This window comes from Oculina patagonica, unplaced genomic scaffold (assembly GCF_052425735.1).
Source record: "Oculina patagonica isolate OP01 unplaced genomic scaffold, crgOcupat unplaced17, whole genome shotgun sequence".
In the NCBI taxonomy this organism is placed as follows: domain Eukaryota; kingdom Metazoa; phylum Cnidaria; class Anthozoa; order Scleractinia; family Oculinidae; genus Oculina; species Oculina patagonica.
The window spans coordinates 56352-77141 of NW_027557737.1; the positions used below are offsets into that span (position 1 = coordinate 56352).

The window sequence follows — 20790 nt, forward strand, 5'->3', positions numbered from 1 at the left end:
CTTTCGACGTTTGCGTAATATCATTATCAAATCATAAATGAATAAAAATTGGGTACGAATATAATATTTTATTTTATTTAAAAAGAATTACTAAGGCCCGGTTCAGACGCCGTACTTTTCATGAGCCGAACTCAATTCGAATTTGGACCGACCCAAATTGACAAAAGTACGCCTCTTGATTCAGACGCCGTACTTTTTGGCCGTTCCGAGGCCGTTCCTAATACAGTTCCAATAATTGAGGTAAACTGCTGGCAAAATACATTATAATAATTTATGAATTAGGATCGGCATATGAAAAGTACGGCGTCTGAATCAAAGCCGTTCCAAAGGCGTTCCACAGGCGAAATTCTCGGCCAAGCCAGGCGGGAAGAACGGGGGACCCGTTCCAAATTGAAATAGCCGTTCTAATTTGATTCAGACGCCGATCTTTTCATGTACTGAATTCAAGGAATTAGGTTTGGCTCATGAAAAGATCGGCGTCTGAACCGGGCCTAAGTAAAATGGTAAAAATATGGTGATGCAATAGAGTATTTCCAGCGTCACGTAAAGAGGTTCGAGGTTCAGTTCCCTAATGAACAGCATCGCATCAAACTTCGATCTGCATGTTTTCAAAACAGAGAATTGCTTGTCTTCCAATCATCCTTCGGTAGTTCCTTTTTATGTCTACCGATTACTAAATATTTGTGTTCGTTGATGTGTTGGTGTAAATGTCGGGTTTTATACCTAACATAATCTGCGTCGCACAGATTACATTCAAATTTTACTATTTATAATAGGCTTTTGGGGCAAGAACGGTCAATCTTGTTGGTCTGAAAGACAGGTTTAATTTGGACACCGATGTCGGCGCTCAAATATTTCGTATTAAATTTTAAACGTTAGTGGGACCATCAAAAAGCTGAAACAAGCAGTTGAGTGCAACAAGCTCCGCTCTTCTTTCCTGAACTTTGACTACCTAATCAATTTGATCAATTCAGCGATTAACAAGATTCTGCATAATATCAACAATATCGATGTACCCAAATATGCATCATGGTCCCACTTACATTTAACGATCAGCAATCAGCTAATTCTGTCAAAAGGCAAACGAAAATTTGAGCGCTGACATTGGTGTCCAAGTTAAACCTGTTTTTTCAGACCGAGAGGATTGGCTGTTCTCAATGATTGTTAATAATCAGTGCGTGGTCTTTAAAATTTGAATGTAATCTGTGCGCCGCTGATTATGTTAGGTATACAACTCAACATCTACACCAAGGCATCAGCAAACAAATATTCTACAATCGGGTGGAATCAACAGCAACATGGTCTATGGAAGGCTGATTTGGAAGGCAAGCAATTCTCTTTTTTTAAAAATTTTACCAATCGCGTCCTTTAGGAATTATTTTCGCATTAATATTGGTACCCAATTTGTATTCAGTTTTGACTTGATAATGGCGTTAAGCCTACTTCGAAACATTTTCATATTGGGAAACGTTTAATCAAGATGGTTTTAAGCTTTTCAATTTTATCTCAATGTTTTATAGAAAAAAAGTGTTGAATTTTATCAGAAGCAAAATTAGAAACTTGACAATGTTTGCCAGACACGTTTACGTCGTTTTTCTGTCGATACTGGAAATTTTTCATTCAGATTGAAAACCAAAGAGCCTTGCAAAGCAAAATCAAATTAGGCGGCCTAATTTTATTATTTCATTGATCAATAAAATCTTAAAATTAACTGTCAGCTAGCAGAGGGCAGCTGAAATTCAACCTACGATGGCGAGGGAATAATATATTTATTCGAGTTTATTCGAGTTCGAAGAAGTTGCCAGCAAAATCTATCCGCAAAGCTGTTAGATTTTCACCTCTCGCTTGTTAGACCTTTTAAGGTACTTTTAATCTTTTAGGGATCTATATTCATGGCTAATTTGTGAAGGAAATGGTTTTTAAGTCGTGAATGCAATGAACGACTTATTGCGGTCTGCTGGAGAAATTCAATTAAATTGGTGTAAACTCCCTTGGTAACCTGGCAATTTTATATTTAGTTTAAATTAAGTTCAAAATGGCGGATGAACGTGGACAAGGGCTGGTTTCCCGAGTTGTAATGCGAACTTGTGGATGTACATCAGGAGAATACGAATATTTTTTCCTTTCTGGAAGGAATTTTTGTAGTGAGGCCAGTGCTCGAATCCACATTTACACACAATGCAATGGAAAGGATGGCCAAGGAAGCAAGAAACTTGCACGCCGATCAATAGCTTATTTTGAAAGTCCGCCGATATGAAATTATCTTTCATTGAAATGCAATCAAATAGTTGGTAAGTAATAAATCACCCTAAATAAGGCTGTATTTTCCGCTACAAATTAGTCTCACTCAGCAAGATTAAACTGATGCGTTTCGAAACAATTAGAGATATCTATAGTTGGCTTGCTTTGTCTTTAATTTCGGTCGATCATTCATTTGCACGTTCGTCAAGTTTTTGTATCTAGTAATATTTTATATTCGTTGTCACACTCTCCTTAACGAAGTTCCCAAGTACATCTATCTCGAAAAATTCCATTGATGAAAGATGGCCGCCGGACGTTTCTCCACGGCTCTGTGACCTAACCGCTGAAAAAGCCCGATGGGTTCTTTTTTGTGACCTAAAATAGAAGTAGTCGATGTCGCAACAATCCCTTGATGAGCTTTTATGGAAAATTCACGCTGCAACTTAAATGTCTAAACGACAAGAGCGCTCATCAAGTTCGAGTTCCAATTCAACGCCAACACCGAAGCGAAACCGCGAAGAGATAATGGATGATAAAGATACAGAATCCTCCACGTCTCTCACAATGATCATGGACAAACTGAATTCAATTGAATGCAGAATGGACGACAACTTTTCAAACCTTCACACACAATTATCAACTTTGAGATGTGAGATGAAGGAGGAAATCGACGGTGTAAAACAAGCGATGAAAGATGTCGAAAAGTCCCTCGAGGTCGCATGGGCCACCATCGAAGATATCCAACAAGAGACAAAAACATACAAGGACTCTAAAAGCTCACACCAGAAAATGCTGGACGACCAAGCGCAGAAAACACAACTACTGGAAACACAGCTCGCCATCGCTCAAACTGAAGCTTCTTTGCTCGCCAAAAATCTCCGCGCAGCAGAAGAAAACCTTGTTGCCTTAGAAAGCTACACAAGGAGGGAAAACCTTAGGTTTGTAAACATCCCGGAGGAACCAAGAGAAGATTGCACCGAGGTTGTTCTTGATATCATCCAAAACGAGTTAAAAATCGACACTGATGGCTTACGTTTTCATGCTGTCCACCGTGTGGGAAAACGACAAACACATAACAACACCGCGCCATTACGACCGCGACCCATTATCGCACGGTTGGTGGTAAGAGAGGATAAAGACGCAGTGATGGCAGTCAAAAACCGACTCAGAAACTCCCAGAAATACAAAGATGCGTACATCACTCAAGACTACGCAAAAGCAATCCAAGAAGAACGAAAAGTTCTTATCAAAGCTATGTTCGCCGCGAGAGATCTCGGTCAAGATGCAAAGGTAATTAATCGTACCCTGTACATAAACAACAAAGATTACAACGCTCAAAACATTCCTAAGGATTTACTCTCTGCCCTTGAAGCTTAATATAGCTCTTGTTGCTTGAATTACCTGTAGCTTAATAGAACTCTAGCGTAATTTAAACGGACATCGTCTTGCTATGTATACATTCTTCGCATAAATAGAGCCCTTCGCGGCTGCATTTCAGCGAACAACTAACCCTACCATAGAGGTTAAGTTTTTTATGTTTTTCCTTCGTTGTTTGGCCCGGTCTATGTCTATGTTTCGGTCGTATGTACTTATGTGTAACTCATGTTCTTTTCGCCCATTTGCTTTGCAAAATCAATTACTACAATCACTTGCTTTGCTTTACATTAGTTGGGACATAAAACAACGCAAAAAGCGATTGCGATATTTCATCTTGGACCAAATGTGCAGATCATTTCTCTGTTCCTATCCTTTATTAAGGAAAAATGAATGAAATTAACGATTTAAATTTACAGCAAGGCGCCCAAATGTGTGACCACTTTTAATTTATTCACATTCTTTCCTGCAGATTTAATCCAATCAGAAGTCAACTGCAAGCTATCCACGGCTTTTGATTGGATTAAATCTGCACGAAAGAATGTGAATAAATTAAAAGTGGTCACACATTTGGGCGCCTTGCTGTAAAATGCCTGTCTTTAAACGTAAGAGGCCTGAATAAAACTTTTAAACGCCGGTTAATATTTCGATGGCTGCACAGACATAAACAACATTTTATTTTTCTGCAAGAATGCTATAGCACAAATTTATGCACATCGAAGTGGCAAAATGAATGGGGCGGCAATGTGTTTTTTAGTCACGGCACAAATCACAGCAAAGGCGTGATGATACTGATAAACCCTTCACTGGAAAGTAAAATTGAAAAATGTATTACGGATAAAAACGGCAGGTTCATTATACTAAAACTATCATTTGATGAACAATCTATTGTTCTCGTAAACATTTACGCTCCTAATGATGTTCAACAACAATTAAAGTTCTTTTCAACACTAAATCAACTGTTACAAGAATTCGCTGAAGAAAAAATACTAATTGCAGGTGATTTCAATTGCGCGCTCTCTCCAAAAGACAAAATGGGCGGCAAACCGGTCACAAAAAAAGCTTCTGTCATAAAACAAATCGAAACGCTCTGCGCGTCGCACAATTTACGTGACATTTGGCGAAATCTAAATCCTGAACTTTCCCGCTTTACATGGCGAAACAAATCTCTAAAAATACAATGTCGATTGGACTATTTCCTAATTTCAGAAGAACTCTGCAACCTAACAAAAACATGTGACATCTTGCTTGCACCTGAAAGTGATCATTCAGCCATATCCATCCACATTCAATCAGATATCTCAGCCCAAAAGAAAGGTCCCGGTTTTTGGAAGTTCAATACTGCGCTTCTTGAAGATGAATCTTATATTGCTGCCCTACGAGAAAATATCCCCACATTTAAAGCAAAATACGCTGATTTAACGGATTCTGGCCTAAAGTGGGATCTGATTAAAATGGAAATAAGGGGCTTTACGGTGAAATACTCTAAGCGAAAAGCAAAAAGAACCAAAGACAATGAAAAGGCTTTACAAGAAAAAATTAATACCTTACAGGCACAAGCCGAGAAACATCCACACAATAGAAGCATAATACTTGAACTTCAAGTAGAAAAATCACGCCTCAAAAAAATAATGGCATATAAAACAAAAGGCGCGATTCTCAGGAGCAAGGTGAGATGGCACGAGCAAGGTGAACGAAACACAAATTACTTTTATGGCCTGGAAAAACGAAATTATAATAATAAGACAGTAACAAGATTAAAAATTGGTGAAAACAAATTTACAAGTAATCAATTCGAGATTTTAGAGAAGGAAAGACTTTTCTACGAATCGCTTTACAAATCAAAAAACTTAAACTCAGAAATATTCAAGGATTCAGTTTTCTTTAATCAAGAAAATATTTCTCCTTTATCTGAGGAAAAAAGGGCAGCCTGCGAAGGTAATGTTACCGCGAACGAATGTTTTAAAGCACTTAAGGACTTCCAACCTGGAAAAACACCGGGCACAGATGGATTTCCAGCAGAATTCTACCGCTTTTTCTGGTCCGAAATCAACAAAGAAATGACAGAAAGCTTTAATCACGCCTTCCAATCTGGGACGCTTTCTATAACGCAAAGAAGAGGGATCATTTCACTCATTCCAAAAAAATTTAAGGACAAAACTATTCTAGAAAACCTGCGGCCTATATCGCTCCTAAACGTAGACTACAAAATCCTCACCAAAGCCATTGCAAAAAGAGTTGAAAAAGTGCTACCTGATATTATAAATGTTGATCAAACCGGTTATGTGAAAGGTCGGTATATCGGCGAAAATATCCGCTTGATACAAGATGTAATACACTTTACAAGCCAAATGAATGAAAAAGGAATTGCTATTTTCCTCGATTTCAAAAAAGCCTTTGACACGATCGAATGGACGTACCTTAACGCCGCCCTCGAACTATTTAATTTCGGACCTGATATTATGAGCTGGATTAAAATAGTATATAAAGATGTCTCCAGCTGTGTTGTTAACAACGGCCATGCTTCTACCTTCTTCCCTTTACAACGAGGCGTTCGTCAAGGATGCCCTTTATCGGGAATCCTATTTGTCTTAGGAATCGAACTATTTGCAAGAGCGTTAAAAAACAAAACTTCCATTAAAGGTATCGAAGTCGACAATCATGAAATAAAAGTGGCACAATATGCTGATGACACCACCGTCTTTGTCCGTGACAGAGAATCGGTCCACGAGCTTCTTGATTTTCTCAAAGAATTTAGTGCACAATCTGGGCTAGAAATAAACACAGCTAAAACTGAGGCGATGTGGCTAGGACAATGGAAAAATAACCAGGACACTCCCTTTGGTTTCAGGTGGCCAAAAGAGCCAATACTTTCTCTCGGTATCTTCTTCTCGCACAATCAGGCACATGCTGACGATCTTAACTTCGGTGCCAAAGTTCGTGACTTAGAGAAAACTCTTCTCGCTTGGCAGAAGAGAAAACTAACACTATACGGGAAAATCAATATCGTTAAAACGCTAGGCCTTTCCAAACTGATTTTCAATGCTTCAGTTTTACACATTCCGGATCACTTCATAAAGCAAATTAATAAGATTACGTTCAATTTCATTTGGGGCGGTAAACCTCCCAAAATCAAAAGAACCACGATCATAGGTGAGAAAAAAGACGGCGGACTTAAAATGTGTGATTTTTCAATTATGGACAAAGCATTAAAGATCGCCTGGATTAACAGAATTCAAACTCAATCTTCGGCCGCATGGAAAATTATTCCAGGCTACTTCTCACGACTTAATGGCAACCTTGCTTTTTTAACAAAATGTAATTACGAAACTAAAATGCTGAAGCTCAATAACCTCCCGGACTTTTATCGGTCAATACTAGAATACTGGCAGTATTTTAAAACATTAGATTCTAAAGAAACAGACCTTAGACATGAAATTCTATGGAACAACCGCAACATTTTAATTGACAAGAAGCCAGTTTTTTATAATAATTGGTTCACTCAAAACATTGTTCACGTGCATCATCTATTGGACGAACAAGGTAATTTCTACGATCTCGCAGAATTTAAAACCAAATATAACCTGAATGTGCCGTTTACTACCTTCTACGGTCTCATCGACGCCTTTCCTAACGCATGGAAAAATAAAATAAAACAGCGCTTCCAAATCGAGAGTAACTCAACAAACGGTAACACAGCCCTGTCCACAAGTTCAATTTATTCTGCTATCTTGACAAGCCTCTTCAAACCACCAACCTCTCAAAGTAAAATTCTGCGTCATGGCTTTACTGAAAACAATGTTCAGAAAGTTTACTTACTACCTTTTAAGATTACAAAAGAAATTAAAATCATAATGTTTCAATTTAAAATTATACACAACATACTACCTACCCAAATGAGTTTATATCGTGACGGTATCTCAGAAAACGATACCTGTCCTCTTTGCAAAAACGAAATACAAACCTTGAACCATTTATTAGTTACTTGCATCAAAACGACCTCCTTTTGGAAAACTTTTCATAGCTGGTGGTACGAGAAAACGCGCGAAACGATACGCTTAGATCAAAGTAAAATATTGTACGGCTTTTTTGAAAAGACATCGCACTGGCAGCCTCTAAATTACCTTATTCTACTAGCAAAATATTACATTTTCTGCACAAATGGTCTACAAGATGAACTTTGTTTCCAAAGCTTTCTACTACGGGTAAAAGACAAATTGCAAATACTTAGGGAGATCGCAATTGCAAAAAAATCATTAGAAAATTTTCAGCTAACATGGGCCTTTATTTTGTAAATCTTAAAATTATAAATATAGTGTAAACATAAATAACCGTTTAAACATCTGTTATAGCTTTTAGAATTGTATGTGGCGACTATGATTAGTAAGTACATATAGGGAAAAGACAATGTTATGTCAAACTGCTGTAATTAAATGTTTGTAAGTGATGTAATAATGTATTGTAGTCTATTGAAAGTAATGTAAATAATATACTGTAAGCATTATCCCGTAAATCTACGTAAGTACTGTTCTGTAAGTTTTGTTGTGTATTATTAATAAAAAAAAAAAATAAAAATAAAAAAGTACATCTATCTCGTGACTTAAACTTAAATCAAAATTTCCTCTGGCATTCGTAGCTCATTAAGTAGCAAGCCTTATGTGAATCCTCTCTGCTTTTGAAGGCAGAACTACATTTGTAAACACAGTATTATGCATCAGTCCCTTACAATTCCTGTAATACCTTATTTCTATTTTATTAAGAATACGAAAAAAAACTGTAAACTTTAATATGAGCTGAATAAATTATTATTATTATTATTATTACAATTATTTTTTCTTCATACACATGGTCTGTCAAAAAAGGGACATGTTAGTTCAACTGTGGTAATTGTAGTTCTCCAGGGGTGTATCATTGCACTCAGGTAATTTTTTGCTTTGTCAACATCCACTGAGTGCTATGGGGTAGACATTCAAAGAAATACTGAGAGAGTACTATTGTTAGCGGCTATTAATTTTAGCGATTTTTTCTGAGCAAGATTTAGCGACTATTTAATATAGGGATTTTCCAAAAACTTCAAAAAATAGTAATATCGTGTAAACCAGCTTTTACTGGCCGGTGATGAACATATGGCTAAGATGAAAATAAATGTTCAGTAAAAGAAAAAAACTACGGTATCTTGACATTGAATGAACATAAATTGCATTGCCTAAAAGAACAAAGTTACCAGTATCCATTTTTGTGTTCCATTAGGGTGGGAAGGGGGTACCGGGGAAGTACTTGAAATTTGACCAAGACAAATTTTAGCAAGTACTAAATTTAGCGATTTTCGCCCAACTCACTAAAATCGCTAAAATGTAATAGCCACTAATATAACAATAGTAACCTTAAGGTCGATTTCTGTACATGTCCTATGCCTCCCCCCCCCCCCCCCCCCAAATAAATGCATGCAGTCATCTCAGCCGAAAAGGAACCTGGTTGCATGCCATGCTGATAAATAACAAATTGCTTACACTTAGATGGTTTGTTGTACGTGTTGTCCGACAGATTTATTTTAACAAGGCACATAGAATTTTGAATTAATTTACAGATTCGCCAAAACAATATCCTGCAATACAGCACATCACTGAACTCTGCATGGGGCTAGGCTGTCAAGAGGTGTGGGCTGGAATGAACATCCTGCAGTAACTTGTATGAAACACATGATCAGAAAAAGAATTTTATTTCAAATTTACTCTTATTTCACAAACAGTGAATACTGCTCTCTATAAATTGACTTTTAGCAGACTGTACAGCTTGAAAAATAAAATATTTGGAAGTTATTGTTATTGACTGCTGAAAACAAAGAGTAAAAGATAAACAAGCTTTAAGGTTCAGATCCTTTAATCCAACATGGCCACCAAATCTATACAGGATGGCTGGCAATGTATAGAGATTATTTAAAAACGAATTAATAAGGCTAATTAAAATGCATTGATGATTTTCGTGGCATGTAAAGGGGTAAAGTAAACTTTTTGGTTGCAAGTAAAGATACCAGAAAAGGAAATAAGCAGCAGTTTTCATTTGTTACATGTATCAGGCCTCTAAATTGATAATAAATTATGTTGACTTTACTGTTTCCTGCCAATTTCAATTCTTAAAGTCACATGTATGAGGCATCTGTTAGTTTCTTTTAATTATTTGCCTTCTGTCACAGTGTCTGCCATTCTTTAACAGAGAAAAATGTATGTCGAATAATACCACTGCCCTGTATAAAATGGCTGAGTTACCTGGTTATTAATTAAAGAACCCTTTAGCAAATGTGAAACAGTTTGGTGAAAAAAAAATTCCCTAGCTTCTTTCCATTACCAGCTTCGCAGCATCTTAAGGTACCTCATATCTTGTTACCACTATACGTGTCTCTCTCAGCATTAATTATTTTAAGCTCTGAAATAATCTTCACTTCTTAGCTGCTTAGCTAGAAGGCCTCGATGGACTACTGGATGGTTAGTTTTCAGTTAGAATATGGGGTTATTTATCACTTACCAGCTAGAATTTTAAACATGACTCAACTATGACGTACGTTTAACAGATTTCATAGACAATTACAAAAATTGTCGTTTGTCAGCAGACATTTAAAATTTATTTTGGCTAATTCTGGGCTATCAGTTTATAATATACCACATTCACGACTTTGCTCATAGAGCCTTTAATTCTACTCGGGATGCCCCACAAGCTTATATTAACTTTTCCTCAATCGATATATTTTTGTTGAAATCAGCGCTCGGGCTCCCCAGCAAAAGTTTCAAACCCCGTCGTATTCAAATAAATAGATAAGGTGGGCTAAAATAATTTTTTAATCAGAAATAGCTTAAGTTATAAGGAATTCTATAGGAAGGTAGCCTACTGTTAAATCAATTGATTAAATGCTACTATTAACTATAAAGTTTCATACAAATCCTTACGACATTTTGCCGCCGACATGATCGAGTGGTCATATCGTGAACCTAAGATCCCAGCTGTTCGAATTTATTAAATTTGACAAACACGATATCAAGCAAAAGCTAAAAGCCCATTTTGGGTCTGTTTGCATCGTTGTGACAAAAAACGTGAACACTTAAAGTTCAATCTTTCACAATCAAATGTATGAGCCGAGCAAAAAAACGTCAGGTTTGAGACATGGTTGTAGACTGAAAAGAGACAAATGTAGACTGTTTATAAACACAGCCCTGTTTTAAAACACGCAATGAACGGGATAACTCAAAATACGAATGACAAGTAAAAATGTAGAGCAAATGCTGCAAACTAAAATGTCTTATAATCTTGAGAGTTTTTATTCAACATTTTCTTTTCCCAAAATGCTGTCTTTCTACGATTTTTCAATCTTTCGCGCGGGCAGGAAAAAATAAGAACAGTACCTGTTTTCTCTTTTCGCTCGTGTGATTTAATAAACACGGGGAATTTGAAACCCTCCTCAAGTGTTTACGCAAACCGAAGTAGTTACTGGGAAGGGTCCGATCTGAAAGGAGGCATCGCCTTTAGTCAGGTCATAAATAGGGTATAAAAAATTTCACATTTTAGTGTGAAATAGGGTAAGGGTTTCAGAAGGCGGGTCGATTTTCGGGAAGTACCCCCTCCTCCAGTTCGTTTCTGAAGTTATGACAATATGTGTAAAGTTTCACGAACGCAAAATTTTTCTTCTCGTGTATTTGTTTTTGTTTAAAAATATAAGAAGAGATTAAATCATTCGTTAACGAACATTATACTTAAAATAAATATAGCATAACCTGTCTGCTGCTTTACAAGGGCACTATTACGGGGATTCTGCTGCATTTTGGCCAAAACAGTGCTCAAAATTATGACTAAGAACCTTCGCTTATGCATGAAATTTGCCTACTGAGAACAACAAAATAAAGATTTTAAGTGAACTGTTTAAGCCGGGGATAGCAAACTGTTATTAGTATTTGGTGATTTTTCCAAGACCGTTGACATAATCTGAAAAGACTGCCCGACATTTTAAGGTGGCGTGAATCTATTTATGGTTAAATTTTTTAGACGCGCTTTTTAGCAGAAAATATTTCACCGATTTCTTTTTTTCTTTAAATTCGAACATTTTTCATTTAAGATGCAAAAATATAAAAAAATAGTGTAAATTTTCCTGCCAAAAAGCGCGTCTCAAAAGAGTAACCATCAAGTTATTAAATAGGTTGGGGCCGCCTTAATTTAAGATCAAACCTCCGTGCACGCTAAACTCGCTTTTTAAAAAAAAAAATTAGCTTCAGCACACTAGTAAATAACTTTTAACAAAACTAGACAGTGCATGTATGTTGGTCAGACAACAGTTTCGTTAAAAAGGTCTGAAGAACGATTCCTCTCTTTATTAACAATGTTGCACTTGATTCCAAAAGGATAAAAAATATAACAATAAAAAGTTTCTGGTCTGAAAAATATACGGTGTAGGTTCAAGTTTAGAAAGCATGCCTTGTTTTTGAAATCTTAGTTAAAAGGGTTTATTGAGGTTAAAATACACAGGCGCCGTGTTCCATAGTTGACAAACAGAAGTTATGGCAGTTTAATGTACTGCCTCAAGATTTGGCAATTCTGCTAATTTAATAATAAAATAAATATACGGTCTAGGTTCAGGTTTAAAAAATACGCCTTGTTTTTAAAATCGTAGTTAAAAGGATTAATTGAAGTTTATATACACAGGCACTGTGAAGCCATAGTTGACAAACAGAAGTTTTGAAAGTTTAATTTATTGCTCACGCTATGAAAATACTGTTAATTTTATAATAATGTTAATGTTAATTATTTTTCTCCAGTGCCTTATACTGAATATATTTCTTTTTGCAATTAAAAAATAACGAGAAATTTACTTATTGTCGACAAATCTTAAACCGAAACATTTCTACCAGAATTAGGGGTTTTTAATAAAGAAAACGACATAAAAAATACTATCCATTTAATCTGAATTCTGCCTTCGCTTTTGTTTATTCAGGCAGAATCACACTCAGACGTAATTATATCCTAGTAAATTATGGTTAGAAAAAAAAACGTGGCAAACAAATTAAAAGACAAACACGACCGGGGTATAACAGTGACGGTCTTTAAACGAGAAGTTTATTCCCCGTTGAACAGCGACAAGTAAGTATTGGAGAATTTGCTGATGTTAGCTTGTAGTTGTGTTTTTGCATGCTAAATTTCATATTTTGATTCTATTCCTTTCCTTTCGTTTAGATTTCCGCTTTCGCCCTTTCGACACAGGCACTGAGTTGTTTGAAAGGTAAGTTTTTTAGATACCGTAAGAGCAACTTTTTGGGTAAGAATTAAGAATTGGTTCATGCTTAGCGTGTCGCTAAGTGTGCGTATATCGAGCTATGGATGCACGCGGGAAGTTTGGAGAGCACGGAAGAAGCGTAATCAAGCGTAGTCTAAAAGCATGAATCAATTCTTTTATAACATAACGACTACAAAGTAAAAAATTGCAAATTTGTCGAGTTTTGAAACACAAGAAATACAACAAACGGCCTTCCCTAAAGCCACAAAATTGTTAAAGTTAACTCAACTACGTAAAACAAAAGGATTGATGCGAAATGTTTAATTGAAGATACTTGTGAATGTACCAAAAAAGGCGACTGAATGAAGAAGAAAAGCAGCAAATAATTTAACCTTACGAAAACTTGTAAACTCAACACTTTGCGCTTAATTTCGCTTCAGTTTCAGCATTATATAAGTAGTCTTCATGACAGCCGTGGAGCCGTAAACAAGTATTAAAGTTTATAATGTAAACGCTTTCTTTGTTAGACTTGCACAAGGCGTATAACTTCCACAAAATATACTGCTTCAGATCTTCCCATAAAACTTAACCGTTTCACAATTTTCCAGGACGTATACACGACTTTGGAGGAGTTTGTTTGAGAAAATATTCGAAAGAAAACTCTTTTGTTCCCTCTTCTCGCGGGTTCATTCAACTCAAAAAGTGAACATCGCACCATCACTTCGTTTACGTCAAACGGAAATGTCCAAGAATTTCTATTTAAAACAATTTTCTTTTCGCCCTAATTGGATACGAGAGGTAAAAGCCAACTCGAACTAAACGATGGGAACTCGCAGCTATAAAACTCGACTTAGCGTAAAATGCAAATGTACACGTCATCTTATTTACGCACAGCCGTGCGTAGATAGATATTTATACCATGATCGCTCAATAGGAATTAGATAAGGCTTGCGCGCGCTATGTTATAATTATTCAGTTAAAATAAAAATATGGCAAAATACCTCACCCGAAAGCTAATGCAAAAAGACACTTCAAAATTTCTTTTTACAAAATGGAGTTCCTTCTGCAGTGCAACGCTATTATAGCAGCGGCGAACCTCCATTTAAACAAAAAATAATCATTACAATGACTTAAATATAAATATCCTTACAAATGTTTTCAAATTCTATTTACAAAATTTACAATATTAATTAACTATATAAGGGAAAAAATTTTAAATGTTATAAAGATGATCTTTCATGGCATTCGTAAATGCTTTCAACGAGTTACTTTGCTTAATGTCATTAAGAAATATATAAGTAAAATGGTACGAATACGCATATTCACATTATACAAGCTTTTTAGCAAAATGAACACACATACGGACAGAAATATTACTTTTTTAAAAAAGCGTGGTTTTAATTGGCTTGGATTCCCTACAGAGCGGATTTAGGAGAACTTTTAGTATCTTACTGATTGAACCATTTTTGAACGCACGAGAGTGCGAACAATTCTGTTGCAATTTTTTGAGCACGAATCGTAGATTGACTGGACTGTTTTTATCTTGCAGGTGTTTTACTGAGAACAGTCTTGCAGTCGGTGAAGACAAAATGAAGGTAGGTATTTTGAACCTCTCTCTGGGATTGTACTCTTTCCCCTAGCCTAGTTGTCCCATTTGTTATTTCCTAAACTATTAAAGGGTAAAGCCTCGGGCCAAGTGGCCCATACTTACCTGTGGCATTAAGCGGCTAGTCCCCCCTGCATGGAATGCTAGTCCATCGCAGAGTTTTCCCCCAGCAGTAAATTCATCGGTACCCATTTATACCCATTTATATTAGGTGGAGAGAGGCACGATGAGAGTAAAATGTCCTGCCCAAGAGCACAACACAGTAACCCTGTCCAGGGCTCGAACCCGAACCGTTCAATCCAAAGTCCAGGGCGCTAAGCATTAGGCCACCGCGCCTCCCATCTCAACTATTAAGCTGAGGGCAAAAAAATATGTTTTGTTTTAATAAGAGTTAGGGAGTCGTCAATAAGAAAAGTAGATTACTTTTCAATCAAACTAGCTGCACTGAAAGATCCAAGATCAAAGCAAGACGAAGCTAGCTCTTGTTAACTAATCAGAGGAATTCAAATATATCGTAAATCCTGTACTCACCTCACTTATTACGTGGAAAATATAGAGCCTGTTATTCTCGAAGGGGTGAAAATGTCGTTTTGGGGACTGTAAAATTCAAGCTTCGATTTTCGGGAGAGCTAAAACACAAGAGCTTAACAGATTTAGGTGATAAAATTTCTTTCCTTATAAGTTTCTGCCACTGTAATATTCCGCAAAAAAATATCGGAACAGATTAACCTTAAGTTTCATTTTTTTTCTATATGAAAAAAATGACTTTTCAAGACTTTTTCTTAAATACCCTCTGGTTGTTCCCATTCATTGTTTCAAAATGGATATATTCGTTTTGCAGCCCCTTGTAGTTAATGCACTGCAATTGCTGTTTTTTAAATTGTTTTTCCTAATCTGTTTTTACATCATACAACCTCTAAAAGTTCCGAGATCAAAGCAAGTCGAAGCTGTTGTAAAGTCAGGAGCATCCGATGGAACATTTTGGTGAATATCTGCTCGTAAAGGCTTTAATTCCCTCAGATTTTCTTTAGTCAAATGTTGTGTCAAGCCAGTCTTCCTAAATCACGTTATGGAAGCTGCCAATGCATGTGGATGTCGATGTTAGCCTTTTTTCATTGCCCCTTTCTTCGACAGCAAGTCAAGTCTGGTCAAGCCAACATTAAATAACTTTCACTAGTTTCATGGTCTCTATGTGTTCTTGCGTCCATTTATGCATCAACATGAACACTTGTTATTGTACACACAGTATAGTAGGGATAATTTTATTATTACAAATAAATTCAAGGACTGTCTTTGGATCTATAGCCAATTGACACCATTGTTTCTCATCTTTTTACTTTTTACTTTTAGCCTGCAGTTGTTTTTAGCCTTCTGATGATGTTTGCCGTTCTAACTATGGTCACCAAGACAGTTGGCAAACCTGCAAACGAGGAAGAACATGCGGCTGAGGCCAAGAGCATCACCTTCTATCAGAAGAACGTGCAAAGCGATTCGCAGATGGATGAGGCCCGCTGTTACACAACTACCTTCTGTGGCGTAGAGCTCAGATGCTGCGAGGGACGAACTGAGGACGAAAATGTTTCAGGGGCCAAGAAGAAGTACTTATATGACAACAAGCAGGCTCGCTGCACCAGCCTATTATTCTGTGGTGTTACCTTCTACTGTAATTGCTAAAATCAGAAATCATCAACCCAAAATTTAAATAACAACAAGACAAATTAATAAGTTTCAGCTTAAAGCATCATGATATAAGGGGAAAAAAGAACATTCTGGATAAGATAAAAAAAAAAGTTGTAAGAAATTCAGTGTTTAAAAATTGTAAATTAAAAAGAACGAGCTAAAGGAACTAGTTGTATGATAGCTTACTTGATGTTCGTCCCCTCCCCTCCTTCCCTTCTCCCTTGCCCATTGGGATTGTAGTGGCACGTATGCAAACAAGATTATAGCTAAGTGCATAAACCACTGTGACTATACAATGATTTACAAGTTTCATTAAATTAATAGCATATTACATCACCCTTATCTACACCGTTTTCTGGATCTGCACCAGATTAATCTATAACTATAAAATACACAAATAAACCTACATCTGACACTAGTGCAGTGATGGAAAACGGTTTTTCACATTCGAGTAACATGTTGTTGCAATATCGACGTAAAGAAATTTGAGGAAAAAAAAATAAAACAGATGTTTCGGGCTGAGCCCTTCTTCAGTGTTATGTTCGAAATGCCAATGTTTAAACGCGAGTTGCGCCATACAAAAAACAAACGGCTCGCGCGCGCGCTCGTCTTGGGCGCGCAAAATTCACACAGTCGATTAATTATGAATTGATGTTGAAATGAAATACACGGCGCATGTTGTTGATATGCGCAGGATCAGTCAAATAAAACTGAAATTAATGTTCAGTCCGCTCGGTCTGAGAGAACCGAGCTCGAAAATCAGTCGCATTTCCTGCTGTTTCCGGCGCGTGTTGCCGCCACTGCACTGTTTCAAGCCACAAACCACTATGTCGTCGAGTGAGTGGGAGGCTGAGTTGAAACGTTCAGCCACCGGGAAGCCAGGAGAGTGGTTGCGGATACTTCGCAAGTGCTCACTGAAACTTTCCCGGAGGCGCCTCCCAGTCTCACCGATGTATACAACGGAACAACGGCGATAAATGATGCAATAGACCACATTTTCAGACTGACAGGTGAAGCGATCACGGATGGTATAGACGCTCTCGGGGCCCTGTACATTTGTTTGGGGTGTGGTGTACTTGCACGTCAGGCATCGAGGACGTCGGCAGGGATATGTTCCGGCATCTGAGTGCGTGTAGCCAGAGGAGTGCACAAGAACATCCTTGAGGTTTTTGCCCCGTCGATACGACACAATGGGGAACTCGGTGAAAATCTTTCGTGTCTCAGGATCAGTGGACAAGGTGTCGAAGTTGTCCAGCAGGATGCGCTTTGTGCCAATCTCTAGCCTCGATGTTCCTCGGGAATACCTAGGGGAGGTAAATTCAACCATTTTTAAATTCATTTGGAAAAATAAAAAGGACAAACTTAAGCGTAAATTGATGATCTTATATTATGATCAAGGTGGTCTGAGGGCTCCTAGTATAGATGCCTTAGCAAAATCAATAAAGCTAGCTTGGATTTCCAGACTTCTAGACGATGATCCAACCCGCAGGGAATCTTGGAAGACAATTCCTAGTTACTTTTTCGTAAAATGCGGCGGTTTAAATTTTATATTACGATGCAACTACAACAAACACTTCCTCGAGAAAATCGATCTGCCCCAATTCTACAAATTAATTCTCTTGTATTTCCTGGAAATAAAAGAATTCCTTTTCAAACCAGTCCGGTCAGGAATTGATTTTATTTAACAACAAAGATATTCTAATCAACAGTCGCACCATTTCTTATAGGGACTGGTTTAATCGAGGCATTTATCTCGTGCGAGACCTTCTTAAATCAGATGGAAAATTCCTTTCTTACACAGAATTTGTTCAGAAATATGATCTTAGATGCAACTTTCTCATTTATTTTCAAGTAGTTTCTGCAATTCCCAGGCATCTTGTAGAACGTGCGATGTCATACCCCGTAGACAGAGCAGGTTTATTGTCTAGCACTATGTTTCACCTCTCCCCAGAGACCTCCATCAACTTAACCAAAATGAAAAACAAAGATTATTATCGGCTCCTCGTAAATAAAGAACAAATTGAACCGAAGGCTACCTCCAAATGGGAAAGAAACTTGCAAATTGGTCAAGCATCTCTACAACCTTTTTTTAGTCGCGTAAGAAACGTATGTAGAGATGATAAGCTTAGGGAATTTTATTTCAAACTCTTACACAGAATAGTAGTCACCAAAAAGGAATTATTTCTTTGGTAGAGGACGCGAAGTGTCCATATTGTAAATTGAATGACTCCATAATTCACACTTTCTACAACTGTAATTGGAGCCAATTATTCTTCGCAGAGGTTATAAAATGATTTAATAAAGAAAATGCCACCTCTCTTACCCTCTCTCCACCTGAATTAATTTTTGGTAAGGACAAGGATAACATAAACAAAGAAATAGATATCATTAGAAAGTTAAACTTCACCTTTTTATATGCAAAATATTATGTATACAATCAGAAATTATTGAATGGAAAGCTGTCATTAAATGAATTCTTAGCCAATGTAAAATTTAAATACATCTTTGAAAAATTTAAATGTAGTTAAAGCGAATTATTTGAAATAAGAGTGTACTGTAGGATGAGTAATAGCGTCAGGAAAATTATTATTCCAAAGATGTATTGTAATTTTCGATCTAGTGTGCTAATAACTATATTATACTTGTAAGTTTTTTTTTTCTTTTATTTTCAATTATTGTATTTGTATATTTATACGTTATTTGTGTGTATTTTTTCTATTGTAATGAATAAAAAAAAAATGCGCTTTGTGCCTGTGTTGAAGGGTTTGTAAGTTAACACGAGCGGCACTCTATTCTCTGCGTTGTCTTTCCGGTGTGATGAGTGGTGATAGTGCGTTGTCTCGGTGGACAGTTGATACCCTGCGTAGGTCGTTGTCGAGTGAGGCCTCGGGGTAACCACGCACCAGGAGTAGGTCTTCATTTCTGAGGTTCTGGCTACAAAATCGTCATTATCAGAACAGACCCGGCGGAGTCGAAGAAACTGGTTGTATGGAATTGCCTTTTTACAATGATCCGGATGGAGTGACGTATGATGGAGGTAGTTGTGTGTATCTGTCTCCTTTAGTGCCCGGACGTCTGTAAGGTGTTGTTTTTAATTTACCAGCTTGATGTCGAGAAAAGGTAGTTCCAGTTCACTGATGTTAGATGTGAATTCCTCCAGATCAAGGCCACTGCACTGTGCATCTCCGACTACATCGTCAATGTAACGTTTGTGAAGTTGGGGTACAAAGCCGGTATAGTTGGAGCGGATCTGTTCTTCAATGTAACCGAAAAACAGGCACGCATAGTTGGAAACCATTTTGCTTCCCATTGCCACCCCTCCAATCTGGCGATAGTGTTGGTCTTTAAATGAAAATACATTGAGATTCAGTACCAGCTCCACCAGGCGGGTCAAGGTTGGCGTTGATGGTTCCTTTGCAATCCTTTGGTTGATGAAAAAGATGGGGGTTTGTAGTCCACCATGGTTGGGGATGACAGTGTATAACGATTAAATGTCCATGGTGAACAGGAAGCGAGGACTGGGATCTGACTCGTCGAATCTAAACGATTCAAAGATGGCTTGTATCCTTGACGTAGGTAGGGATTAGTCTGACAAAAGGCGCCATTTCTTTATCGAGGTACGAGGCGATGTTCTCGGTAGGGCAGCAGCATGCCGAGACAATGGGACGTCCAGCGTTGTTTCGCTTGTGAATCTTGGGTAGCTTATAGAAACGCGAAGTGCGCGGGGTGGTAACCACAAGATGTTTCGCCGTCTGAGGTAGTTCACATGTGACAATCATGTTTTTGATGGTATTTTGATCAGCCTGAATGGGGTCACAATCTAGACGTCGGTAGAAACGGTTGTCAGACAGCTGGCAGTTTGCTTCCTGGATGTAGAGATCTTGTTTCCAGACAACCACTGCGCCCCCCTTGTCGGCCGGTTTGATAACGATGTTGTTCCGACGTCTCAAGCTTTGAAGAGCTAGCTTTTCTTCCTGTGAAAGGTTCGAGAAGGAAGCACGTTTCATGTAGTTGCGAGAAGCGATAGATCGGCGGCAGCGATCTATGTAATGGTCAAGTGCAGAGAATCTCCCTTCAGGAGGCGTACAAGTAGAGGTCTTGCTGTCAAACCTAGTGAAGGGATCATTGTCAGGCACTTGGTCAGCATCTTCACGATCATGAAAATGAGCTTTTAGGCGCAGGCGGCGGTAGAACTTCTCACAGTCAGCTTTAACCGGTACTCATCGTTCTTATGGTTAACAAGAACAAATGTAAGACCCTTGCTGAGTACAGAATACTCTGCGTTGTTAAGGGGTAGGTCTTCAGGAATGGTGACGATTGTTTTTTTTTTTCGAGGGTGGTGGCTTCATTTACGGTGTTTACGTTGGGAGTCGCTTCACCAAGCAGAGTAGCAAATTTTGCGTCTTTGGCAGACTTGATCTCGTGATATACTTGTGAGTTCATTTCCGAAATTAAAGCCATTGCCCGGTGGTAGTCAGGTGGTGTGAATTTATCTTTGACGCGTCTGCTAGCACGGTTCTTGTTGGTAGAGATTATGGATCGTAGTCTGCATCAACCGTCTCGAACAGGAATCTGTGATCTTTGACAGACGTTTGTTGCGAAGATCACCGTAAAGTAACCGTTAGGGAAAAAAGCG

The 20790-nt window shown here is 37.7% G+C and overlaps 1 protein-coding gene and 1 pseudogene across 1 annotated transcript; one reads left to right on the forward strand and one right to left on the reverse strand.

Annotated features, from left to right (window-relative positions):
- Positions 1-12257: 12257 nt before the first annotated feature.
- Positions 12258-16314, forward strand: LOC144640042 (uncharacterized). The gene is made up of 3 exons (XM_078499273.1): positions 12258-12874; positions 14418-14463; positions 15825-16314. Exons 2-3 carry the CDS (start codon positions 14458-14460, stop codon positions 16146-16148), a joined length of 330 nt encoding a protein of 109 aa, XP_078355399.1. The 5' UTR covers positions 12258-12874; positions 14418-14457; the 3' UTR covers positions 16149-16314.
- A 392-nt stretch (positions 16315-16706) lies between these two features.
- On the reverse strand, positions 16707-19759 carry LOC144640041 (uncharacterized; annotated as a pseudogene).
- Between the last annotated feature and the right edge of the window lie 1031 nt (positions 19760-20790).